This window comes from Amblyraja radiata, chromosome 28 (genome assembly GCF_010909765.2).
Source record: "Amblyraja radiata isolate CabotCenter1 chromosome 28, sAmbRad1.1.pri, whole genome shotgun sequence".
Taxonomy (NCBI): Eukaryota; Metazoa; Chordata; class Chondrichthyes; order Rajiformes; family Rajidae; genus Amblyraja; species Amblyraja radiata.
This window is the reverse complement of record NC_045983.1, coordinates 18,942,021-18,969,576: the sequence shown is the minus strand read 5'-3', so window position 1 is coordinate 18,969,576 and position 27,556 is coordinate 18,942,021. Positions and strand designations below refer to the sequence as shown.

General features: G+C 45.0%; 1 protein-coding gene across 1 annotated transcript; it reads left to right on the top strand.

Moving 5' to 3' along the window:
* Nucleotides 1-2,717: 2,717 nt before the first annotated feature.
* On the top strand, nucleotides 2,718-27,556 carry gas2l2 (growth arrest specific 2 like 2). Its single transcript, XM_033045974.1, has 6 exons — nucleotides 2,718-3,279; nucleotides 9,414-9,655; nucleotides 12,348-12,455; nucleotides 17,155-17,251; nucleotides 18,302-18,608; nucleotides 23,770-27,556. Exons 1-6 carry the CDS (start codon nucleotides 2,922-2,924, stop codon nucleotides 25,556-25,558), a joined length of 2,901 nt encoding a protein of 966 aa, XP_032901865.1. The 5' UTR covers nucleotides 2,718-2,921; the 3' UTR covers nucleotides 25,559-27,556.

Here is a 27,556-nt window from a genome sequence, read left to right as displayed (position 1 = left end):
GGGTGGCATCCTATGATGAGCAAAATGGAAGATTCAAACTACTGGTAGAGAGGACACTAAAGTGTTGTGAAGCATAGCCCCTGGTTAATGCTGGTAAGATATGTAGCATCATTGTTCACTAACGGGAGAGCATGATTGATTGGATGTAATAGTCACTGATCAGTGAAAGTTACTACAGTGTTTATACGCATCGTGGTGGAATATGCTTTGAGCTCAGCTCAGTTTTCAGATGGCATGTGTTGTTGCAATTTTCCCAAACAATTTCCATCTGACATCAAATGTAAAACAACGGCCTGAGGTCCGAGCAAATTGTGGTGTTGGGATTCTCTCTTTGTAATTGGGTATACAGTCCATAAATTAATCATAATGCTAGCTTGAACATTACATTATAAGTGATTGATGGAACTTAAAGTAATTATGTAATAAGGTAAGCACCAAGAAAGATAGATTGGAGAGCTTGATTGTATGACGGGGTGCTGATTTTGGATGATCAGCCATGATCGTATTGAATGGTTCTAAGGGCAGAATGGCCTACTCCTGCACCTGTGTAATAATAAAAATAAGATAAATATAGTCAGTTCATGTGCAGCAAAATGATTTTGATCAGCAGGCTGAGGAATGAATAATGGAGTTTAATGCAGATAAGTGCAAGGCGTTAGATTTTGGAAAGTCAAGTCAGGGAAGGATGTTCTCAGTGAATGCTGGTGCTCTAGGGAGTGTTGTAGAGCAGAGGGATCTTGGAGTACAGGTACAGTGCCCTGGTAGGGCACAGGTAGATAGAATGGTAAAGAAGGCTTTTGGTACATTGGCTTTCATCAGTCGTGTATTGAGTATAGAGGTTGGGATATTATGGTACAAGGAGAAGGGTCTCTACCTGAAACATCACCCATCCCTTCTCTCCAGAGATGCTGCCTATCCCGCTGAGTTACTCCAGCTTTTTGTGTCTATTTATGGTACAAGACACTTGTTTAGTTCAGAGATACACTAGTTCAGAGATATACGCCCGTGGAAACAGGCCCTTTGGCGACCAGTGATCACCTGTACACTAGTTCTATCCTACACACTAGGGACAATTTACTGAAGCCAATTAACCTACAACCCTACATGTCTTTGGAATATGGGAAGAAATCAAGCGCCCGAAGAAAACCCATGTGATTACAAGGTCTTCAGGAGGCTGAGGATGATCTTAAGAAGGTATGTAAAATCATGAGGGAAATAGATAAACTGATAAAATAGATAAACTGCTCAGAGTCAGTTGCCCAGGGTTGGGGAATCAAAGAACATAGGTTTAAGGTGAGAGGGCCAAGACTTAATAGGAACCTGGGGCAAATGTTACACTCAAAGGGTGGTAGGTATATGAGCTGCCAGAGGAAGTATTTAGGGCAGATACTATAACAGCAGTTAAAAGACAGTTGTACAGGTACACGGATAAGAAAGGTGTACAGAGATATGGGCCAAATGCAGGCAAATGGGACTAGCATAGATGGGGCATCTTCATTGGCATGGAAGAGTTGTTTCTATGCTGGACGGGATCTATGACTCAATGACTTTATGGACTATGCCTCACAGCTCCAGAAACCTAGGTTCAATCCTGACCTTTGCTGCTGCCTGTGTGGAGTTTGCATGTTCTCCCTGTGACTGCATGAGGTTCTCCTGGGTGCTCCAGTTTCTTCCCACATCCTGAAGATGCGCAGGCTGGTAAGTTAATTGGCCATTAGTGCGTAGGCAAGTGGTAGAATCTGGGAAGGAGTTGATAGAAATGTGGAGAGAATAAAATAGGATTAGTGTAAATGTGTGCTTGATGCGTGATGTGGGCTCGATAGACCAAGAACTGTTTCTGAATAGAATTACTATAAATCCCAGGGGTTACGGAGCAAAAGCAGGAGAATGGAGAGGGAAATGTAGATTGAATGGCAGAGTAGACTTGATGGGCGGAATGGCCTAATTCTGTTCCTAGAAATTATGAACTTATCAATTGTGATGTGGTAACAGAGTCCTTTAAAAACAATTGCAAGACATTTGGCTTTCATAGAGATAAGGAAAGCTATTGTCTACTTGTCTCCGACTAGGGCAGGGTTTGTGCTGGGGCACAGCACATGGCAGTGTGCCATTCAGCTCCCTCTTGCCTAATTCTGCTTTTCATTAGACCTGGCCACTCACAGTGTTGGAGTAACTCTATGGGTCAGGCAGCATCTCTGGAGAAAAGGGATGGGTGACCCTTCTTGTACGGTCCAGACCCGAAACGTCAACCCATCCTTTTTCTCCAGAGATGCTGCCAGATCCGTTGAGTTACTCCAGCACTTTGTGCCCATCTTCGGTGTATACCAGCACTTGCAGCTCCCCTCCACACAGCGAGACCTGTCTGGTCTTTTACCTCCTGTCCTAACCTGACTACCCCACCGCATCCTATATCCCCTCCCCCCATCCTATATCTCCCCCCACCTCCCACCTCACCCCCCCATCCCATATGCCCACCCCCCCATCCCATCCCATATCCCACCCCCCATCCTATATCTCCCCCCATCTCCCACCCCACCCCCCTCCATCCCATCCCATCCCATATCGCCCCACCTCCCTCCCCAAAATACCCTCCTTCCACACCCACTCGCCAGCCACCGTTGGGGAAGAGGGAGGAGGAGAACAGCTTTGCTGGCTCCGGGCCCGGGAAGGCAAGGGTTAAGCCGGGAGGCGGAGGATGGCTCTGCCGTCGCCAGGGAGCTGGGAGAAACAAGTATGTGAGTGTAAACACCGTGTCCAAGAGGGCGGGAAGCCCCCGGGCAGCGCGACTCGCCGAGCCCACCAGCCCGAGGAGAGAGTTTGGACAAGTTTGTGATTGAAGTACTTGGGGAGGTGCCCCCGGTGGGGGTGGGGTGGGGGGAGAGAGGTGGCCGGAGCGGTGGCCCCTGCAGCCCGCCCGGGGTATGGCCAACATCCAGTCGGCCACGGCCAAGAGCATCCGCCCCTTCAAGTCGAGCGAGGAGTACCTGGTGGCCATGAAAGAGGACCTGGCCGAGTGGCTGAACGAGCTGTACGGCCTGGGCACGGGGCTGGAGCAGCTGGTGAGGGACCTGGAGACGGGCAGCTTGCTGTGCCAGCACGCCAACAACGTCAGCCGGGTGGCCCACCACTTCTGCTGCCAGTACCCCGAGCTGCTGGTCAAAGTCAAGCTGCCGCAGGCTGGGGTCACCTACACTGCGGCCGCTCAGCCCGGAACCTTCCTGGCCCGGGACAACGTATCCAACTTCATCCAGTGGTGCCGCAAGGAGATGCAGATCAAAGGTAGCTACACAACTCTCTCTCCCCGCTCTATCCCCAGGGATCTGCCGGGCTCTCTGCCCTGGCAATGGCACCTTGCTGGGATCTAATCTCTTCCCCAGAGGTCCGGCTACCACTCCCCGAGAGTGAGCCGAGGCGGCGTGTGGTTATTTTTTGATTATTTGACCGGTGAAAGCTTCACATATGTTGCATCTGTTACCATGAGATTGTATCTCTCGTTCCCACTCCCAACCCCACCGACCTAAAACCTTGACATTTCCTTCCTCTCACCGCGGATGCTGTGTCAGGCTACTGAGTGTTTCCAGCAAACATTGGGATAAGTAGATCATTTTGACGTGTCAGAGGTCTTGTGGAGCTGTTTTCTGCAGCAACGTGGGTAAAGCTACGCACTACCCCGTCCCACTCACTGACAGGGTGAGCCGGGTCTCGGGCGAGCTCCCTCGACCTCCAGAATATTTATTTTACGCCCACCCAGCTGAGGAGAGAGAGAAGCCGCATTTAATGCACCGCTCGGCAATGCTGCTTTCACTCAGTGCTGCACTGTTCCAAGCTAGTGAGAGTCACAGTCACAAACCGCGGTCTCGTCACGGTCACGGTGCACGAAAAACAGCAAATTAAGAGCTTTTGAAATAATTTTACATTTTAGATGATTTATTTTTATTTCCTTTGGAGGATGGGGGTTTTTTTTTCAGGCCAGCTTGCATTGTTGTAGAGAAGGTGGTGGTGAGCTTCCTTCCCGAATTCCTTCTGGTGAATGCTGGAGAAGAGAGAGTTTCAGGGTTTAGACCCAGTGATCATGAAGGAATGGTCCAAATATTTCCAAGTCAGGATGTTTAAGAGAGAACTGCAGATGCTGGTTAAATCGAAGGTGGGCACAAAATGCTGGAGTAACTCAGCGGGTGAGGCAGCATCTATGGAGAGAAGGAATTGGCGACGTTTCCGGTCGAGACCTTCAGACTGATGAGGGGTCAGGAAGATGTTTAGACAGGAACAGCCCCAGGTAGTGGTATTCCCATTCACCTGTTGCCCTTGTCCTTCTCCTTCTTGGTGGAAGTGGTCAAGCATTGGGAGGTGTTGTCAATGTGTTCTAGCTGAGCAACTGCATGTCCACTCTGCAGAGACTGCAGCTAACGGTGGAGGGAATGGAACGACGAGGGAGGTTGATGGGGTCCAAAACAAATGGAGCCTTCATCATTATCATCATCAATAATGATAAGGTTCTTGGATGCTGTTGGAGCAGCACTCCTCCTGCAGAGTATTCGATCATACACCTGAAGCTTGTTAATGGAACTGAAAGACTTTTGAGTGTAAGGACAATGATGAACCTTAAATTGCAACGATACTTGTATGACAGAGCCAACATACATCAGCACCTGTAGGATTGAGCCTCAACGTACACGAACACCTATGTGACTGAGCCTCAACATACATGAACACCTGTGGGACGGACCCTCAACACACATCGACACCATGGGATCGGGCCTCAGTGTACATTGACATCCGTGGAATCGAGTCCCAACATGTACCGACACCTTTGGGACCGAGTCCCAACATATACCAACACATACCAACACACGTGGGATCGAGTCCCAATATACACCGACACCTGTGGGACTGAACCCAAGGATGTACAACACGTACAGATTGACACCAACTGGACCAACACCTGATGATCTCAACTCCAAGATCTGCTAACATCTTTGTGCCTGGACTACCCCTGGTACACAGGTGGGCATGCCATTGCCGAGGCTCCAAGCTCTGTATAACCCTCACTCTCTGGTTCTCTACCCCTCCTGAAACCTCCTCTGGTAGAACCCCCTCTGGGAACGTTGGTCTGATGATCACTCTTGTGAAGCGCCTGGGAATGTTTGGCACCATGTAAATGCAAGGAATGTGGTGGATTTGATGAAGATCTGACTTCATACAACCAGGGCCACATTTGTGGGCTGAGCCATCCTGCAACTGTGCTGATCAGTGATCCTGGTGCATCTGGTGTTCAACAGAGGCTCCACCAGCAAACATCCTCACTGCCTTGGGACTTGACTGTTTACAGCTTAACATTCAGGGAAACTAAAGTCACAACCCTCTGACAAACATCAACAAAAGGGAACTAATGCAAAAATATACTGTCATTTTTAGATTAGTTTTGTTTCTACACTTTTTCTTTGATCTATCCCAGGCCTGCATTAATGGAGCCAGGAGTACAATGGCTCAATAGATTAATTCAATTTTCATTGCTTAATTTACAGCCGGTGGCTGCATGACAATGTGGAAAATTGGAGAGAGTTAAGAGGGCAGCTTGCAGAAATTAACCTGCATTTCCTCAAGTATAAAATATTTTTAAAAGGGTTGGAGGGGAGATAGAGTCATAGAGTCTTACAGTGGAAACAGGCCCTTCGGCCCAACTTGTCCACACCAGCCAACTTGTTCCATCTACATTACTCCCACCTGCCTGCATTTGGCCCATATCCCTGTAAACCTGCCCTATCCATGTACCTGTCTAAATGTTTCTAAATGCAGAGAAATTATTTCCTCTGGTGGGGGGGATTAAAGGGGCAGATAGATAGCAAATGGAGTTTATGACGAGTCGGGAGACACAGAAAAGCGAAGGATAAATGGGAAGATATTGAGTCGATGGAGGAAGTGGACCTTGCGGCCTGACCCACTGAGTTACTGCAGCAATTAGTCTTTTATTGAAATGGGTGCTTGATACAGTTGGCACAGCCCTGGTGGGATGGAGCACCTTGTTTCCATGCTGCTTGAATCGACGACACTAGTCAGGCTACAGGGTGGCACGGTGGCACAGTGGTAGAGTTGCTGCCTCACAACACTTGCAGCGCCACAGACCAGGTTCGATCCTGACTATGGGTGCTGTCTGTTTGGAGTTTGTACATTCTCCCCGTGACTGCATGGGTTTCCTCCCACACTCCAATGACACGCTCCAAAGACTTACATGTTTGTAGGTTAATTGGCTTGGGTTTGTACACTTAGTATCAGTGTAAATTGTCCTGAGTGTGTGTAGGCTAGTGTTAACGTGCAGGGATCGCTGGTCGGTTTGGATTTATTGGGCGAAAGGATTAATACCACGCTGCTTAACTAAAAACTAAGCTACAGCTTGAGACTACTGCTCACCAATTTGTAGGAAAGATGCAATTTCATTGGAGAGGGTGTTGAGAAGGTGGCTCATAGGAAAGATTGGGTTTTTTTAGAACAACAGAAGCATGACCAAGGTATATAAAAGTCTGAGGGTCAAGGTGAGTGAAATAAAAAGTCAAGAAGGGGCAAGTTAGTGATGGGAGGATTTTAGATTTAATTTTTAATTTTAGAGATACAGCGTGGAAACAGGCCCTTCGGCCCACCAAGTCTGCACCGACCAACGGTCACCCGTGGTTCTATGTTTCTCCACTTTCGCATCCTACACACTATGGGCAATTTACAGAAGCCAATTAACCTACAAACCTGCACGTGGGAGCAAGCCGGAGCACCCGGGGAAAACCCATACGGTCACAGGGAGAATGTACAAATGCCGTACAGACAGCAGGCGTAGTCGAAATCTAACCTACGTCTCTGATGCTGTGAAGCAGCAACTCTACCGCTGTGTCACTGTGTCGTTTTGAGAGAGAAAATCCTCTTCCACCAGATGGTGCTGGAGTTTTAAAATCCCTGCCTGAGAGGATGGTGAGGTGAACATCTACGGACCCAGTGTTGGAAGATGGGGTTAGGTTAGGTCGTTCTCTTCAACCATCACAGACATGTTGAATCAAGTGGCCTACCCTGTCATAGATGTTCTATGATCCTACAGTTCAACAGTGACCTGAGGGGCTGATGTGCCTACTTCTGTTGCCGACGTTCTTGTGCATTTATACATTACGTGTAGATCTCTGAATCAACCATGATTAGCATTGATATCACCCCACAGGTTTGAAAAGATTTTCAGTCACATTACATCGTAGAGACCTTCGGGGGTTGTTGTCTACTAACAGCAGGTTTCTGGCTTGTGGAGAGACAAGTTCCAAATGCCGTTACATCTGAGGAGTTATTTTCTCTGTGTGAAGCTCTTGATAAGGTCAGGCACTTTTCATGGAAGTTAATGACTGATTGAACTAGTCAACAGGTGCCTGGCTGCATGGAGCAGAGTAAGGCAGACTATTTACTTTGGTTTAGGATTGCATCATCTCACACACACAGGGAGGTTGCCTGCGGTCTCCCACAGCAGACTATGGTGCCGGTTACATATCAAGAATGTTTTATTGTCCTATGTCCCGAATCGAAACAATGGAATTCTTACTTACTTGCAGCAGTACAATAGGTTTGTAAACACAGTACTCAATAGATAATATAATAAATCAACGTTAAAAAAGTTCAATAAATAAAAAAGCCTAATATAGTGAAAAAGTCAAAACAAAGCCCAAAGTCCCAAGTGCAACCAAGGCAGTTCGTAGTTCGGAGTTTAGTTGCAGTTCAGAGTGTTAAGTAGCCTGAAGATAGTTGGGAAGAAGCTATTCCTGAATCTGGATATTACAGTTTTCAGGCTGCTATACCTTGTTCCCAATGGCAAGAGTGTAATGAGACAGTGGTGTGGGCCCTTGATGATGCTGGCTGCGTCTCCTATAGATTCCTTTGATGGTGGGGAGGTCAGTATCCGTGATGGACTGGCCAATGTACATCACCTTTTGCAAACTCCTTCATTCCGGGACATTCGAGTTGCCAAACCAGGTTGTGTTGCAACCAGTCAATATGCCCTCTTGAAGATAGCGGAGTCCGGGGATATGGGGAGAAGGCAGGAACAGGGTACTGATTGGGGATGATCACATTGAATGGCGGTGCTGGCTCAAAAGTCTGTTTGGCCTACTCCTGCACCTATCGTCTATTATCTATTGTCTATTACCTCACACCTATAGTTGTCCTATTTGTCTTTGTCTTGTCGATGTATTTGTCGACCTACCAACAACTAGAGAGCAGTCCTGAGCTACTATCTACCTCATTGGAGACCCTCAGACTATCTTTAATCTGACTTTATTGAACTTTATCTTGCACTAAACATTATTCCCTTTATCATAGGTCTTTACCTCTCAGTGTAAGGAATTGAGAGAAGAATTGAAGGGAAGTTAATTCGGATCAAAGAGAATAAGCTGCAAAGCCACAAGGAAGTAGAGGGGTGATGGGGGCTAGCATGGACCCTGTGGCTGAATAGCCTCCTTCTGCATTGCACGTTAGAACAGAAGAAAATAAAATGTGTAATATCAGAAAAATGCAACAGATCAGGCAGCATGTGTGGAGAGGGTAGCAGTTATCATTTTAAGTCATCGACTTCTAACAACCTGGTGCCCTGATCTAAATAAATTAAACACTTTCTACCTTGAAAGCAGCTGAATTTAGATCTTTCAAATCCTGAATTCTGGAAAATCACCCAGGAACAGGTGCAACCTGAACTATGGGTGAATGTCAAGTAAAGCAGCAGGCCCTGTGAAACTTCCTTTACGTAGCAAATCTGCAGTGACCACTGGGAGACTGGGGCAATGTCAGAGGTCCGTCTCCCAAATGGGACTTCAAGCTAAGAGTATGCTTGTTCTCCAAACATAAAATCTTCCTCAATTATCAACGCAGTCGATCAACTTCACTGAAACAAATGATCAGCGATCCCATTACAGACTGCGTGCAAATACTGTAGACTCTGTTTCGAACTTTACAGCATTATCTTCTTATCTGGCTTAAAAATGTTTGCTGATCCTACAAGGTACACCTCCATATTCAGGGGCAGTTTCTTCCCAGCTGTTATCAGGCAACTGAACCATCCTATCGCAACTAGTGAGCGGTCCTGAACTATAATCTACCTCATTGGTGACTCTCGGACTATCTTTGATCAGACTTTACTGGCTTTATCTTACGCCAAACGTTATTTAGCGATACATTAGGCTAAACGATATAATGTATCTGTACACTGTGAATGGCTCAATTGTAATCATATAATATATTTCTGCTGACTGGTTAGCACGCTACAAAAGCTTCTCACTGTACCTCGGTACATGTGACATATAAACTAAACTGAAGGTTATATAAGTCACCACAATCCAGTTACTAATGTTGGTTTCCTGCCTGATTGAAATGTAGCTGCTGAGGATTTGTTTCTATTGCAGACGTTCTCATGTTTGAGACAGAGGACCTGGTTCTGAGGAAGAATGAGAAGAACTTTGTGCTGTGTCTGCTGGAAGTTGCCAGGAGAGCTTCCAAGTTCGGCATGTTGGCTCCGGTCCTCATTCAGATGGAGGAGGAGATCGAGGACGAGATCCGCGAGGAGATGGATTTACCACCGGAGATCATTCCCCCCAAACCCAAACCACAGAGGCAGCTCTGCGACTTCAAAAACCTGGATGAAATGGTGAGTGAGTCATGACGACACACTCAAACCGTGCTCCATGTAAAGCAGAGGGCAATGGCTTGCCGCATACTACAGCTTGGAGGGGACACTCAGCCAGTGCCCATGCTGGTCCATTGAAAGAGCCATCCGATTAGTCTCACTTTTCTTCCACCATGGTCCTGCAAACTAGTTATTTGAATGTTGCACAACCAGCAGGGCTGCCACCTCAGTGATTCAGTAACCCGGGTTCGATCTTGACCGCCCTGCTCTATCTGTGTGGAGTTTGCATGTTCTCTCTGCGACTCTATGGGTTTCCTTCGAGTGCTCTGGTTTCCTCCCACATCCTAAAGACATATGGGCTGGTTGGTCAATTAAGCAAAGTAAATTGCCCTGAGTATGTAGGTGAGTGGTAGAATCTGCGGGAATGATGAGAATGTGGGGAAGAATAAAATGGGATCAATACAATTGGGTAGTTGACAGTCAACGGGCTCCATAGGCCTGTTTCTAGTGCCCTTTAGAAAGTTAATGTCTAATGTCCTACCCCCACCTGACAAACAGTACAGACACCAGTGGCACCCAAAAATACAATCTCCTATGCCCTTTGATTTCTTTGTCAACTGCCTTAAATCTGTGGCCTCTGGTCTGAATCTGCAGCGTAAGAAAGGCCCTTCATATTTTCTTTCACATGGCGCGTGGATATGTAGGAAATGGGGGAATATAGATCATGTGCAGACAAAAGGGATTCAGTATCATGTTTGGCGCAGACATTGTGGGCCAAAAAGCTTGTTCCTGTGTTGCACTGTTCTATGGTTTATGTTGTTCTGGTTTTTGAAGGTGGTGGTGATTCCATGCATAATATGGAGTACGTTATGGAGTGATAGAGTTATACAGCATGTAAACAGGCCCCCTGGCCTGACCCGTACGTACCAACCAAGTTACCTAAGTGAGCTAGTCCCATTTTCCAATAGCCCAGAGCCCATATATCTCCAAACTTTTTCTATCCTTGTTTAAGAAAGAACTGCAGATACTGGAGAATCGAAGGTACACAAAAATGCTGGAGAAACTCAGCGGGTGCAGCAGCATCTATGGAGCGAAGGAAATAGACAACGTTTCGGGCCGAAACGTTGTCTATTTCCTTCGCTCCATAGATGCTGCTGCACCCGCTGAGTTTCTCCAGCATTTTTGTGTACCTGTTCCTATCCTTTTACAGCCAAATGATGTTTTCACCACTCCATCCACCCGCATATCGCCAACTTCATGGAAATGTGGAGCTGTTCCTGGAGCAAAGGAGGCTGAAATGTGACGTGTTAGAAGTACTAGCTTATTAGAGACATAGAGTGGGTAGATCATCAACATCTTTTCCCGCTGACAGGTGTATCCAAAACAAGAAGGCATTGGTGTAAGGTGAGAGGTAAGGAGGATGTGAGGGGTTGGTTTTCTCAACAGAGAGAAAGCTCAATATCTGGAATGTACAGCAGTGGAATCGGATGCAATATTATGGTTGCAAAGTATTTAGGCAGACACTTAAACTGACAAGGCATAGAAGGGTACAGTCCTAATGCAAGCAGAAGTGATTAGTGTGTGTGGTTTAAACGGCCAACATGGATAAGGTGGGATGAAGGGTCTGTTTCTGTGCTGTATGGCGTCATTAAACCTGCTGGCTTTCTCATCTTTGGTGGCGTAGGTTTGAGAGGTGCTCTCAGAGCAGCCTGAGCAAATAACCCCAGTGCATTTTGTAGTCATTGCACACTTGCAGCCACTGCGGGCTAGATTATGTGTATGTGTCATTTGATTGAGAGGATGACAGGTGAGCAGGTTGCTTTGCCTTGGTTGGTTGTGCTCTTAAGTGCTGTTGGGGCTGCACTCATCCAGGCAAGTGGAGAGTGTTCAGTCACATACCTGACCTGTGTCTTGCTGATGCTCGAAAGGAATAGGGGTGTCAGGAGGTGAGTCATTCCCCAAGGGCTACCCAGCCTTCTAACATGCTGGTGGAGCCACAGTACTTATGTGGTTTGCCTGGTTGTGTGCCAAGATATAAGATGTTAGAGGCTCATTGATAGCAATGCCATTGAATATCAAGGACAGGTGGCTTAGAAGCATACAAAATAGGTGCAGGAGTAGGCCATTCGGCTCATCGAGCCAGCACCACCATCCAATATGATCACGGCAGATCATCCAAAATCAGTACCCTGTTCCTGCTTTTACCCCATATCTTTTGATTCCGTTAGCCCTAAGAGCTATATCCGACTCTCTCTTGAAAACATCTAATGAATTGGCCCCCACTACCTTCTGTGGCAGAGAATTCCACAGATTCACAACTCTCTGGGTGAAGAATTCTTTCCTCAACTCAGTCCTAAATGGCCTACCCCTTATTCTCAAACCATGACCCCTGGTTCTGGACTCCCCCAACATCGGGAACATTTTTCCTGCATCTAGCTTGTCCAATCTCTTATGGATTCTATAAGATACCCTCTCATCCTTCTAAATTCCAGTGAATATAAGCCTAGTCGATCCATTATTGATGCCCCCTTATTGGAGATGCTCATTGCCTGGCATTTTTGGAGCACCAATGTCCATCAGTCAGCACCGGAGGGCAGAAACGAATCCGTATCAGGGACTTCACATCATAAAAAGTAAGTGTTTTTCATTCAGATGTACCAAAGTGGTGAAGGGTGAATTTTAACAGCAAGTGCACCTTGTCTTTAACCTGCAGGTTCGTCATCTTGTGAGTCGTTGCACCTGTCCTGATCAGTTCCCCATGGTCAAAGTCTCTGAAGGGAAATATAAAGTGGGAGACTCCAACACTTTGATTTTTGTGAGGGTAAGTGACAAAGGCTTTTAATTTCTCTGATTCTTGGTCTGTAGCCTCTTCAAGTGGTTATCCAGGTACGTCAGCATCCACCACTCTTCCAGCCCATGTGTTGCTCATCCTCACTCCTATTAAGTATTAAACTTATTCTTCAGCACACATCCTGTACAAACCTGTACATCTTTAGAGTGTGGGAGGAAACCGGAGCTCCCTGAGAAAACCCACGCAGGTCACGAAGAGAACGTGCAAACTCCGTGCAGACAGCACCCGTAGTCAGGATTGAACCCAGGTCTCTGTAAGGCAGCAACTCTACCACTGCGCCACCGACGTCTCTGGGAATGGGATGATATCGTGAACTGGAAAGGATTTAGTTGCAAAAGGTTGGAGGAATCTCAGCTTAATCCAGAGTCATTCATTTAGATGGAAGTCTCCCCAATCTTAGGTGCATGAAGTCCTGGACTTACGACATTGTAACAGTCTGAGTGCAATAATTAAGTTTAGGTTTGCTCTGGTGCTTTAGAGCTTTGTTCAAATTTGTAAGTTCTTAACATGGATTTTATTCAGTGTATTCAAATTTTTTAGTTTGTCCATATTGAAACAAAAAATAACTGTTAATTGCATTGCATAACATTTACAGTATAGTAAAGGGCCCTTATACCAAAGGTTTGTGTTTCTGTAGTACACAGGCCTACCAAACCTGGCTTCTGTTATGGTTTGAACATTAATGTTTCCACTGTTCTTCACCAAATATGAAGGCCTTTGCTGCCCCCATTTCAGTGTTGGCACAAAACCAATGTCATCACCGGGTACCACACAAAGTGTGAAGTATAGATCAGGCCAGACACCCTCAAAGGACCAGAGAAAATTGATCTCTGATCATTCTGGACCTGTCACGTGTGTGAAGCACTGGCACTATGGCTGTGATATGTGAGTCCTGCAATGCTCAAAACTGAGCCGAAAAGAGACAACCTATCTCAGAGTCAACCCGAGCTGAGTAAGCATGGATTTATGAAAGCAAAAGAGTGTTTAATGGATTTATTCAAACTCTTTGAGGATGGAACTAACCAGCTCCATAATGAGGAGCCAATGGAGAAAATGCATTTGGTTTCTCAAAAGGCTTTTGATAAAGTGCACCTGATAATGGGCCATGAGGGAGCAAAAGGAAACAGGAGCAGGGATCGGCCACTCGGCCATTCTAGTCTGCCTCACCATTCAATATGATCAGGATTGATTCTTCCCAGGCTTAATCTTCTCTTCTGGGCAGTTTCCCATTGTCCTTAATTCCCCAAACATACAGAAATGTATTAACGATTTAGACGAGGGAATTAAATGTGACATTTCCACTTTTGTGGATGACAGAAAGCTGGGTGGCAATGTGAGCTGCGATGAGGATGCTTATGAGGCTGCAGAGTGACTTGGGTAGGTTGGGTGAGTGGGCAGATGCAGTATAATGTGGATAAATGTATGGTAATCCACTTTGGTGGCAAGAACAGGAAGGCAGATTATTATCTGAATGGTGTCAGATAAGGAAAAGGGGAGGTGCAATGAAACCTGAATGTGCTTGTACATCAGTCACTGTGAAAGTAAGCGTGCAGGTACAGGAGTCAGTGAAGAAAGCTAATGCCATGTTGGCCTTCATTGTGAGCGGATTTGAGTTTAGGAGCAAGGAGGTCCTACTTGTTGTACGGGGCCCTGGTGAGACCGTACCTGGAGTATTGTGTGCTAATTTGAGGAGGACATTATTGCTATTGAGGGAGTGCAGTGTAGGTTCACAAGGTAAATTCCGGGATGGTGGGACTGACATACGATGAAAGAATGGGTTGACTGTGCTTGTATTCACTGGAATTTAGAAGGATGAGAGGTGATCTTATAGAAATATATAAAATTCTTAAAGGATTGGACAGGCTAGATGCAGGAAAAACTTTCCCAATATTGGGGGAGTCCAGAACCAGGGGTCACAGTTTAAGAATAAGGGGTAGACCATTTAGGACTGAGATGAGGAAAAGCTTCTTCACCCAGAGAGTTGAAAATGTGTGGAATTCTTTGCCACAGAAGGCATTGATGAATTGCATTTATATATGAATTACATTTATATAAATTAATACATATGATATTTGTATTACACGGGCTGAAATGACTATGATGCAATTTCGATCGGAAACCAGAGAATGGAAATTGATAAGCAGAAAAAAAAGCTGTCTACCAAAAAAAATGTCCAGGATAAAAGTCTCCAAAGTCTCTTAAGAACACAGTCGGGTAGTTTGAGCATAGAAGGCCATTGAGATTAACAGGCAATTACTTTTATTGGCACTTGTGCAATAATCCTCTCTTCTACAATTTAACAATAAATACAGTTTTTGGTATTTTTAGCCTGCAGGAATAAAAAATAAACTTACAGCTATTAAAAATGCTTTTATTTATGAAAATCATGTGAGAAATAGTGCGGCACAGTGGCGCAGCTGGTAGAGCTGATGCCCCATAGCTTCAGAGAACTGGGATCGATCCTGACCTCGGGTGCTGTTTGTGTGGATGTTTGCACATTCTCCCCGTCACCCTGTGGGTTTCCACCGAGTGCTCTAGTTTTATCCCACATTCCAAAGACATGAGGGTTTGTTGGTTAATTGGTCTCTAAATTGCCGCTGGTGTGTAGGGAGTGAATGCGAAAGTGGGATATCATAGAACTAGTGTGAATGGGTGATCAATAGTCAACATGGACATGGCGAGCCAAAGGGAGTGTTTTCTTGCTGTATCTTTCAATCAATCAACTTAATCAATAACTTTATTTTGGGAATCTGAAGCATTCTAGCCTCAACTCCTATTCCCCATTGACACAATTATTTTTGTAACATAAATTTATGTAACACAAAGTTTCTTATGATCACAACCATCACATTGTAGCAGAATGACCTATACCACCTCTTTAACTATCTCTCCTGCACAAATCTCAGAGGAAAAGGATTCCAGAGATTCACCACCCTCTGGGAGAAGAAGAACTTGTGCACCTCATTTAAAAATGACCACGCCATTTATGTTAGATTTCTCTGACATCTACCGTATTCATGCCTCCTTAAGATCATTATGTTTCATTAAGATCGGCCCTAATTTACCTAAACTCCATAGAACAAATATTTAATTTCATTTGACACTCATGATGGAGCAACTCTCTCATCACAGGGATTAGCCTAATGAATCCCTTTTGGACTGACTCTAATTTCAGTATATCCTCATGAGAGTGATGTCTTGCTATAATTATAGACCTGGTTACCAGACAGAAAGAAAACAATAGGGTTAAATGGATTATTTTTCAGTGCATCTGCAACTAGTCAGGCTCCACAGCAGTTAAAACTGGATCTAATTATTGACAACATTAATGCATTTGACAAATGCAATGAAGGTATTGTACCCCAGTTTGGTGATAGTACAATTGAATGGGAAATAGTTGAGAGGAAGGCAAACTCTCTATAAATATTACACTGGGAGTAGTGCTAATGCTCACATTGAGAGATCCTCAAAAAAAGTGACATTGATCAAAGGCACGTGTGCGGCTCAGTGGCGTAGCAGTAGAGTTGCTGTTTACAGCACTTGCAGCGCTGGAGTCCCGGGTTCGATCCTGTCTATGGGTGCTGTCAGTATGGAGTTTGTATGTTCTCCCCATGACCGCGTGGGTTTTCTCCGAGATCTTCGGTTTCCCCCCCACACTCCAAAGACGGACAGGTTTGTAGGTTAATTGGCTTGGTAAATGTAAAAATTGTCCCATTGTGGGTGTAGGATAGTGTTAATGTGCGGGGATCAATGGTCGCAAGGACCAGGTGGGCCAAAGGGCCTGTATCTCTAAACTAAACTAAACCTCTAAACTAAATTAAACAAAAAAATAAAAGATGTTGGAAGCAGCACTAGGGTGGTTTGGAGGCAAAGTGAGATGAGCACTGCGCCCAACAAACCAAGCCTATTAGAATAAGGTTTCCAGCAATGAGCTCTGTATTAATCAGAGGAGGGCCCGAATGTACACTCGCAATGGCAACCTGCAACTCGTGCAGCAGCTGCCATAGACGAGAGAAAAGATGCAGGGGAGAGGGAGGAGAGGGCTGCCACTCACATTTTGAAGGCAGAGATAGATAGAATCTTTATTAGTACGAGTGCCAGGTGTTATGAGGAGAATGCAGGAGAATGGGGTTAAGAGGGAAAAATAGATCAGCCATGATTGAATGGCGGAGTAGACAATGGACTGAATGGCCTAAATCTGCTCCTATCACTTATAAACTTATGAAGGGGGGGCATTGAGGTGCGCATAAAGACATACACACCAGCAAGGATGTCGTGCACCAAGAGGCCAGGGTAGCAGCCAGGTCACCATGGCAAGGGCCTGGTAGAAGGTTGCTCCAGAGGTGTCCTCCAGATGCCAGAATGTAGAGACAAATCACATGCCCACGAGATATATCCGTGTGCGGGTGGACCGCTGGACACTTGTAGCAAGCCATTTCAGTCACTGGATCAAAATATTGGATTAGATTCATTCACATGTTATGATCTGTGCAGGGCAGTCTCACAAAGGGGAATATGAGTATTATGCAGTGTCACCAGGCTCTCTTGAATAATTAAAGGGTTGACCATATTTGTTCAAGAAATAAATTTAAGAATGTAAACATTTGTTACCGGATTGTTACATGCAAATCATTATTGCTCCCAATGATCTTCTGTCTTTTTCCCATAGATTTTACGCAATCATGTGATGGTGCGTGTGGGTGGAGGATGGGACACTCTGGAGCATTACCTGGACAAGCATGACCCATGCCGCTGTACATCACTCAGTAGGTATCGGCCAGCCAGGGAGTGGGTTATCTACAGATGATCAAGTTGGGGAGCGGGCGGGCACGCACGCGCGCGCGCGCACACACACACACACACAGGGAAAGGTGGAACCCACTATGGTTCATTGTTGGCTGTTGCCATTGTTGCCTAATGGGCAAATAGTTTGAGAGTTTATTATCACTTGTCCCGAGGTACAGTGGGAAAGCTTTTGTTGCGTGCTGAACAGCCAGTGGAAAGAAAATACATGATTACAATCCAGCCAATCACAGTTTACAGATACATGATAAGGGAATAATGTTTAGTGCAAGGTAAAGACAGTAAAGTCCGATCAAAGATAGTCCGAGGGTCCCCGATGAGGTGGATAGTAGTTCTGGACTGCTTCTTGGTTGCAGTAGGATGGTTCAGTGCTAGGTTCGCTTCTGTTACAATTCTCTCCACAGAGCTTGGTTGAGTTGCAACAGCAGGAATATCAAAACCCCTGCCACAAACTGTATTCTTGCTGCTGGCTCCATCCCTAACCAGACTGTTTGTATCACGGTATCCTATGAAATTCCAAACTGAATCTCTGACTCAAATCATCTTGATCGGACACAACAGATCTCTGCCTGTTACGTTGCCTGCCTCTGGCTTATCGCAGCTATTGATCGAAGCTCCTTTTATAACTAGTCCAATATTAACAGCATGGATTATATTGGAATTCAGCCGAGTCATCCGGTTGGCGCAGACAACAAATTGTATTGAGACCTGCTCATTTACTGCCCAAGCAGCATAAACAAAATTGATGTCCATTGATTCAGTTCCCTAGCATGGAAAGCTGTAATCCTGCACTCAAGCCTACCAACAAGTTCATAGACAATGGGATCACACAAGTATTTCTGGGTGCATCAGACACATCCTTAATGCATAGACTCTCACTAGGGATTCCTTCATGCAAGTTCAATAGCATTAACATAGTTATTGCAGATCAGTCATAATTCATCAGCTATTGAATAACATGGATGTTGACCGATTTCCAATAACTGATCTCTAATCCCTTTAATTTTCAACAGCTCACAAGCAAGTGTCAAGATTCAGCAGCCCGCACAGATCCGCCATGCCTACGCATGAGATCAAGGCTCGCTTGCCGCCAAGGACAGACCAGCCGAACAAGCCACAGACGACACTCATTCTGTCAAGGTCCCAAAGCCCCATGCCTCCAGTGGAGTGGAAACTAGCTACACCTTCTGCTCTCTCCCTGAGGAATCACAATGCTGCTCTCCGACCCCCATCACCGGACGTTGCCACTACCTCTGCAGAGAGCTCCGCCAGGAGGAATCCCCGCGACAAGTCAGAGCCACGGCAAACCTACCAAGCCAGGTAGAGGAACAGAATTATATGCTTAAAACACTGGATATGGCCGTCTTTCTCAGAAAGCTAAAGTCGGTTTTTTTTTGTTGCTGAAAATATTAAGGAAATTGGAAAAAACGGTGGGCAAAAATAATTAGTACTGCCATTATATCACTGAATCAAGTGATGAGCTCCTGGGCTAAATCAATTCCTTTTGACTAGCAGTGCTATGTTATCGCTTCCTATCCATGTACATCATCTATATCAATGTGTCGAATGCAGATCTTTACCTTTGTTGGAAGGAACTGAAGTTAGCTGGAAGATAGCTAGTTTAAACCAAAGATGGACACAAAAATGTTTTAGTAACTCTGCGGGTCAGACAGCATCTCTGGAGAAAAGCAATAGATGATGTTTCAGGTCGAGACCTTGACCTGAAATGTCACCTATTTCTTTTCTCCAGAGATGCTGTCTGACCCGCTGAGTTACTCCAGCGTTTTGTGTCTATCTGCAGATCTTCACCCTGCGTGGGTGGACAGTGCCATAATGCCGCTTCTGTAGTTGTCTCCATAGGATGAACAACCAAGTGGAGTCTCATTAGACCCAAGTGCCTCATTTACTCTTTGGACAATCAAGTCCAAGCTGCCCTTGCGGGAAGTCCCAAAGCAGCAAACGTTTCCACAGAGTTCTGTTTCCTGCGATTATTTTGAACTCCGTCTTATTCTCCTGAACTAAAAGGAGAGATTTTGAGAGGATGATGCGAGATGCTGAGAGCACAATGACGACGGGACTGTTCGCTGCATGAGAACTATCAATTGGAAATCAACTTAATTAAAATATCCCCGTGCGGAGGCAGCCATGCGGAAGTGTTGCAATTAACTGTCGACCACCTTGGCAATGATCGCAGTGGGGCTGTGCAAGTGAGCTGCCTGCTGATATTTAGCACTTTGCCCCAGGGATGTGTGAGGTTCTGCAGCAGTCTTATCCATAGCACCATAAATTCAGCAGAAACTGAGGGAAATATCTAAGCAGCCTTAGTCGGTATGAAGTAACAGTAATAAATGATGCATGCTGAGTCAAGGCCGCTGTCATTGATGGAGCCTTGCACACTATGGTGTGTTCCAGTGACCAGTGTATGATCCTCACCTCCTGTATTAACAGTGTACGGTTTGCATGTTTTCCCTGTGACCCTGTGGGCTACCACTAGCTTGTGGCTGATCTGTCCGAGGGGTCATCTCCTCTTCTGTGCCAGTTCCTCAAGTGCTCAATCCCCCAATCCCTCCAGTGATCCAGACTCCACAACTGCCTGGGGTACAAAGTACCAAACATTCGACGCCCTCTGCAAGAAGGAATTGCTATGCACCTCTGTTGTAAATGACTGCCTCCTTGTAACTGTGGCCTCTCCACAAAGTTCTCCCACTCAACATCCAGCCTGCCATGCTCCCTCGGGCTCTTACATGTCAATGGGGTCACCTCCCCATCTTCTTAAACTTTATAGAGCACAGATCCAGCTGCTCATGATTGTTTAGCCCCCTGATCGCTGGAATTAGACTGTATACAGTGCTAGTGTTTACTGTTTTGGAGACAAAGTTCCAGACTTCCGCAGCCCATGGTGCAGAGATTAGTTGATATATTCTCGGAACTGTTAAACTTTAATTTGAAGTTTTGCCTGCTTGTTGTGAGTTCCACACCTGAGGGTACAACATTTAAACAAACATTTTAATTAAATCGCATATCATCTTCTATACTCTGGGGAACGCAGCTATATTCTACGTGATCAGTCCTTATAATTTCACCCCTTTAGCACCATTATCATCCTGATGAATCTCTGGTCTACTTTCTGAAGGTCAATATGATCCTTCCCCAATGACCACTAAGATATTCCATTTGGAGTGTGATCAAACTTTTATATAACCACTAGAAGACATAAAGTGCTGGAGTAGCTCGGTGGGTCCAGCACCATCACTGCAGAACATGGATAGGTGCCTTTTTGGGTTAAGACCCTTCCTCAGCCTTTCTTGTGAACCAGCATCTGCACTTTCTTGTTCCTACTCTTTTTTAAAATATAATCACACTCTGTATTTCAATCTCTTTTGTATTTAAGCTGCCATTGCATTAGCGTTTTAAGTTCTTCTCTTAAGACATCTGCCAATGAAACTGTAAAAGGACAAGTGTCTCTGGAAATGATAAGTGGGATAACCTTAATGTAAACCCTGAAGAGACAGATTCTGCTTTTAATGCTGAGATTGCATTTAACTACAAGGACATCAGCATATCCAGAAGTACAAGATATTGCTGCCCTATATACCTACATCACCCATTATCCCACAGTTAGTGATTGGAAGAAATGAACCAGGCTGTATAATCCTCATTGCTCATTCTGTTAGAACGAGCGCTGGTTAATTAAACCCCATTATCTGTGAACACTGGTGAGCATTTATCAGTGACAGATAATTCACACTCTTACATTATGAAAGAGTTTGGCTGTCAACAGTGGGACCTGTCTACTCAAGGCTCTGTGGGCGTGCAGTCAACAAGCGGGAACATCAGCTGCTTGGGCTTATTTTGCAGGAAGCTGGTGATTTCCCTGTGGGATTGTTGCATTGATTTGTGCTACCACCCATCCCGGTAACAATGCTTCCAACCTGTAGGGAAGATGGCTGACTGCATGAACAGAACAGAGATGAGATAAGACACAATCATTGGCAAAGCTCCTAGTTTCCTATGCATTGCCATTGATTTCCTTTCAATCCTCGGCTTGTACTCGCTAGAATTTAGAAGATTGAGGGGGGATCTTATAGAAACTTACAAAATTCTTAAGGGGTTGGACAGACTAGATGCAGGAAGATTATTCCCGATGTTGGGGAAGTCCAGAATTAGGGGTCACAGTTTAAGGATAAGAGGGAAGTCTTTTAGGACCGAGATGAGAAAATCATTTTTTACATAGAGAGTGGTGAATCTGTGGAATTCTCTGCCACAGAAGGTAGTTGAGGCCAGTTCATTGGTTATATTTAAGAGGGAGTTAGATGTGGCCCTTGTGGTTAAAGGGATCAGGGGGTATGGAGAGAAGGCAGGGATGGGATACTGAGTTGGATGATCAGCCATGATCATATCGAATGGCGGTGCAGGCTCGAAGGGCCGAATGGCCTACTCCTGCACCTATTTTCTATGTTTCTATGTTTCTATGTAATGTTGCCACCTCCCATCCCCCTGACTCACAAAACTGTTGTGTAGATTCTAGGCCGAAGTCAACCCAAGAAGAGCACCCTGTGAATGTTGCCACATCAGTGGGGCTCTAGAACAGAGCCAGAACACTAAAACATACATTTAACACATACTACAAAAACAACAAAGAAGGAAGGGACGAGACAGACTGTTGGCGAGGCGGCCAATGTGGGCGCCACCCGGTGGTCACCCCATTACATGAAGGATATGGAGGTTTTGGAGCGGTTTACCAGAATGCTGCCTGAATAAGAGGGTTTTAGTAAGGAGAAGATCTACACTTAGATTATTTTCTCAGGTGCATCGGAGGTTGAGGGGAGACCTGACAGAAGTATCTAAAATGATGAGAGGCATAGATAGGGCAGACAGTCAAAACTTTTTTCCCAGTATGGAAATGTCAAAGGACTAGACCACATAGCTTTATGGAAAGATGAGAAAATACAAAGGAGACCTGTGGGCAAGTTTTTACACAGAAAGTGCTGGAGCAAGACTGACATTCAGCTGACCAGTTAATTGTCAATGCTAACACAGTATTGTCTGCAGCAGGGCCATCCCTAACACTCAGCTTGATGAACCAGTGACTCTGCTTGCTCTATGTGTAGCAATGGTTCATAGTGTGGAACACTGGGCTAATTGTGCCCTTGGTGATCTGAAATATGCCAGGCTGATGCTCTGGCCCAGTTTTATCCTAACACTGGGTCAATTGCTAGGGGCTGCTATGGGTCCAAAAGCTGGAGGAATGGAGCAAGACTCAAGGGATGGGTGCATGGACTCAGCCTTGTGTGAAAATAGAATAAGGCCTAGCAAGCCATCAGGGTGCACTGGTCACAATTAGTCTCAGTACTGCATTTGCACAGATTATGTTCTGTTGTGAATTTACTTAACTACGACAATACACTGGAACCATGCCCATTGGAACCATGCCATCTTCCATCAGTCCCATTCCCCCTCTCCTTTATTTCCCTGTTGCTCTCTAACTTCAGACTCTCACCTGCTCATCAATTCTCCATTCATTCTTCTTGACCTTTGCCCACAACCGTGGTAATTTGCAGTAGCCAATTAACTTACTGGTTAAGATCGTAAGATCATAAGTGATAGGAGTAGAATTAGGCCATTCAGCCCATCAAGTTTACTCTGCCATTCAATCATGTCTGATCTATTTCTCCCTCCGATCCCTCCTGCCCTCTCCCCATAATAATATATTTGTTAATATATCTTAATAAATGTATTTAAAATTGATTGACAAACGGAGGCCAGTAAAAAATGAACAGAGTGGAATAGACTGGAGGTGCCAAATGATTTTTGGCAAGGCAACCAAGAGGCACATTAGGTTGCTCATTTACTTATGAAATGGGACCTGTGCTTTGGCTGTTCAAGCAAACACCCTACAGATCTGCCTTCACCCACTGGTATGTTCTGTGATACTGGCCCATACAGGGCACAGCAAGTTACACAGCAAAACTAATGATTTCCTTCACCTACTGCTTACTTGCTTTCTCTGGGACCAATAGGTACCCGTTTCTTAGAAAAACATAGAAAACATAGAAAATAGGTGCAGGAGGAGGCCATTTGGCCCTTCGAGCCAGCACCGCCATTCATTGTGATCATGGCTGATCGTCCCCTATCAATAACCTGTGCCTGCCTTCTCCCCATATCCCTTGACTCCTAGAGCTCTATCTAACTCTCTCTTAAATCCATCCAGTAACTTGGCCTCCACTGCCCTCTGTGGCAGGGAATACCATAAATTCACAACTCTCTGGGTGAAAAAGTTTTTTTCTCACCTCAGTCTTAAATGACCTCCCCTTTATTCTAAGTGCAAGGTAAAACCAGCAAAGTCCGATCAAGGATAATCCTAGGTAGACAAAAATGCTGGAGAAACTCAGCGCGCCTTCTCCATAGGCTCACTAGTTAAGAGGTTCACATGATATTTTTTTCACATTCTACTGTTCTATGTTTCTGATTTATTATCCAGGCAGAGAGATCGGTCATCAACTCCTTCTTACCAGATGCCAACCAGCGTCAACAGTGGGAAATTCAATTCCAACATCACCTCTGCAGCAAGAACAGGGAGAGAGAAGACCAGGGCTTTGCCAATAACCTCCAAGCCCTATTCTGCAGCTCAGGAGATCAAAAGAGCTGCCGAACCTGTGATGGACACCAAGAAAGTGCCAAGTCAACCTGCTGTCCCTCAACAGACAGAGAGCAGGATGAGCCGCACTTGGACCAACACCCAGTGTGTTGATTCCAAACGTGACCAAAGCAGCTCAAACGTGAACAAGCAGAGCACCAGGGCTTTGTCACTGACTCACAAGCCGGCTTCAGAAGCAGGCTCCATCATCTCCAAAGGATTGGTGAGAGGTCACTTGTCTGCACCTAGCTTACAATGGAAGCTGTCTGTAGCTCAAGGTGCAGAGAAGAGAAGTGGGAAGGATCAAGCAGCTCTTCAGCTGCCTGCTCCACTTGGTGCTGGGCAGGAAGGCTGCTGGCAAGAACCCATCTCTACCAGGAAGCCATCAATGGACGGATCAAAGAAACCAATTCAGCAAAAAAGTCCTATTCGGTCGAGAACTCCAGACCCTTACAGCTTAAATAACAACAACAACAACAAAGGTGTGAACAATGGCAGGAGCAAAATGTGTTTATTCACACCACCGCCTATTAACCCGACCCAGGAAATAGAACTGTACAGAAGCTTTGAAGATGAAATTGTGTCGAATATGAAAGCTTTGGAGATGTTTAGTTTAGTTGGGGACAACTTGGAGGGGAGCGAGCCCAGTGGATGTTCCTCAGCAGCGAGTTTGGCCAGTTCTCCAAACCAGAAGGAAGCTAAAAGATCGGACAACCTATGTTCTTCAAAGTATTCGATATCCCCCTTCCAAGTTGCAGCCAGCCATGTCAATGATGCCAATCGTCCCACCAGTTGTGGCAATGGGACTTTGCCTCCCTCACCAAAGCTGACTCAGAATGGCAGTGGCTTTGGGGAGGTTCTTGCCGAGCTCGTCAGCGGAACGCCAAGCCTCAGTCACGTGGACATTGAGAACTGGATAGCAAACAGCTCCCTGGAAATGGTGCCATCCGATTCCAGCACCAAACTACAGCAACCAGGTTTGAATGACATGGAAGCCATCAAGCCATTCCCCAATAGAACTGAAGATCAAAGCGCAAATGAGATTGGTTCAACGTGTGACCAAAAGGGCAGTGCTTTTAAGGGAGTTATGAGAAGAGTTGTGACAATGCCTCAAAATGAAGTGACTGCTACTGAGCTGAATTCCACACCCACAAACGAAGGGTCTGACACCAACGTATCCTTTGACTGGCCAGACCCACCCTGCACTCTTCACAAAACCTGGGTTCAACAAGGAAGACAAAAGAGGTTTTTAAGAAAGCCCGAGAGGGTTCCCTCTATCTACAAGCTGAAGCTTCGGCCCAAAATACGTCCCAGGAGGGACAATAGACCAGAGAAAAGGCCATCCAGAATCCCAACACCTTTATCTTACAGGCAGGACGATAAAACATCAAAAAACACCACCAAGTCTGGAATGCAGCACAAATCTCACAGAGCTAACAGCAGAGTTGTGAGATCCAAGACTCAGGTTAAACAGAAGCCTTCTTCGTATTTGACACAACCAGAAGAACTTGTTTCAAGAGAGGACTCTTGTCCTTCTCAGCGTGCGCAGTCGAAACAAAGCAGAACTTCAGAAAAACAATCCATTACACAGGCCATGGGGCAAGGAAGTGAAGATAGCGAGTCTTGGGTTTAAAAGCCTGAAAACACACTCTATTAATCTCAATCCCAAGTATTTCTACATCAATGTATTTGTGTTGGTTAATCTTTAGTTTAAAATCAGTGTTTCCAAACCTACAGTATCACTTGATCAGCGGCACTGTTGAAAAACCATGTATAAAAGAACATGTTATCACTGCAAAACAAAAGCACCTTGTAATGAAATTAAATGCGATTATTGTGCAAGAATCAGACATTTACATGTCAGCGACACAATCTGAATGCTAATTACTACTAGATATGGGAGGGAAGGCAGAAATCTCAACTAAAATGGAGTATTTGAATCACAGCACGAATGGCATTGACTGACAGATCATTCTTATGACATTGATCAACATATTTATTCATAATTATTTTGTAAGCTGAGCATTTTAGAGAGTCCAAGAATAATGTTTACAAATGCTGATCTTTATAAAAAATCTTTACAAATCATTTCACAAAGCAATTCATAATGAGCATAATGACATCACTGAGATTATATGAAAGGTAGGAATCGGTTTGGTTTTAGCCCTGACACGACAGAATATTTCTGATTTTATTTTTGTCTGGTCTGGTTCAACGTTAAAATGTAAATATTCAGCTGCTGAACCTGAAGTTTCACTGAATCTTGCCCTAGCTCAGGGCAAATGGCAGGTTAGGATGTTTAGATTATAGAGAGCAGGATGATGCCAGTAAGCATTCTCCGTACACAAAGGTGAGTGGAAATCGAAAACACTCCACCCAAAATTGTCCTGAGGTTTGGGGCTCTCTGCTGAAAATTGGACGATTGTTTAGTGAATGTATTAATGGCCACAAACGGAAGGTGCTGCAGTACAGATCAATCATTCTTGAACTGAATGAGGCAGGCTGCTTGAGAAGCCGTTGTCCTTTCCTCCATTGCAGGGGGTTTGGAAGAGATGACTGTACTTTACTGTACGTTAACAAGGCATGGATTTCAAGCTAGGACTTGGAGGGAACGTTCACCTCTTCTGCATAGAAAGGTTAGAAACACATTTGTCTTTGTTACATCCAGTGGATGTTAGCCTCTTGATCAGAAAGCTGTCAGAATGAGAGTTCTGGCATGTCGTTCCTTGGGAAAATGATTAATATCTTGTTATGCATAGCTTGGAAATTGGTGAATAGCAATACGCTATCTTGAAGGGGAGGGTTTCTGATTTTGTTACAGAGCGAGAAGCTAAATTGCAACGCGTATCTCATTTATAAGAGCTTATTTCACTATCTTTGATGCAAAGCAGTGTACACCAGGAGTCTCAGAGTTAAACCAGTATCCAGAGTGAAGTTTAATCATGAGTTCTAGTGAATAGAAAATGAACCAAAACTTGGAAATGAAAATCACAAATGTGCAAATACTGGCATCCTGAAATATCCTGAATTCTTCATAGATTCTTGATTAGTACAGGTGTCAGAGGTTATGGGGAGAAGGCAGGAGAATGGGGTTAGGAGGGAGAGATAGATCAGCCATGATTGAATGGCAGAGGAGACTTGATGGGCCGAATGGCCTAATTCTACTGTTATCACTTATGACTTATAAACAGAAATGACTGGTAACACTCAGCAGGGCAGCATCTGTGAAGAGAGCAACAGAGGACGCGCCGATGCTGACTGACCTGATCCAAGCATTTCTGTTTTATTATTTAGGGGCAGCACTTGTGCTACCGAAAGTGTGCTTATTGAGGACTTTTGTATTGAGGACTTTTGTAGTTTCACACATTTCTCCTACCGTGATGCCATGAGCAGGAAGAATTCATATCAATTGATGGTGAACAGGTTACTCTGTGCATCAATATTACACAAAATAAGTATTCATATTAACAATGGCCAATTGCCATTGTGTTGTGTTGACTTCTACTGATAGCAGTGCACTGACCCCACCCTGAGCACTTTCAATTCCGTCGTGTTGTAATTTTAATGAATTATTCTGTTGCCTTGTCTTACAGAATTATTTTTATTCTCTGCATCCTATATCTTTTGAAAA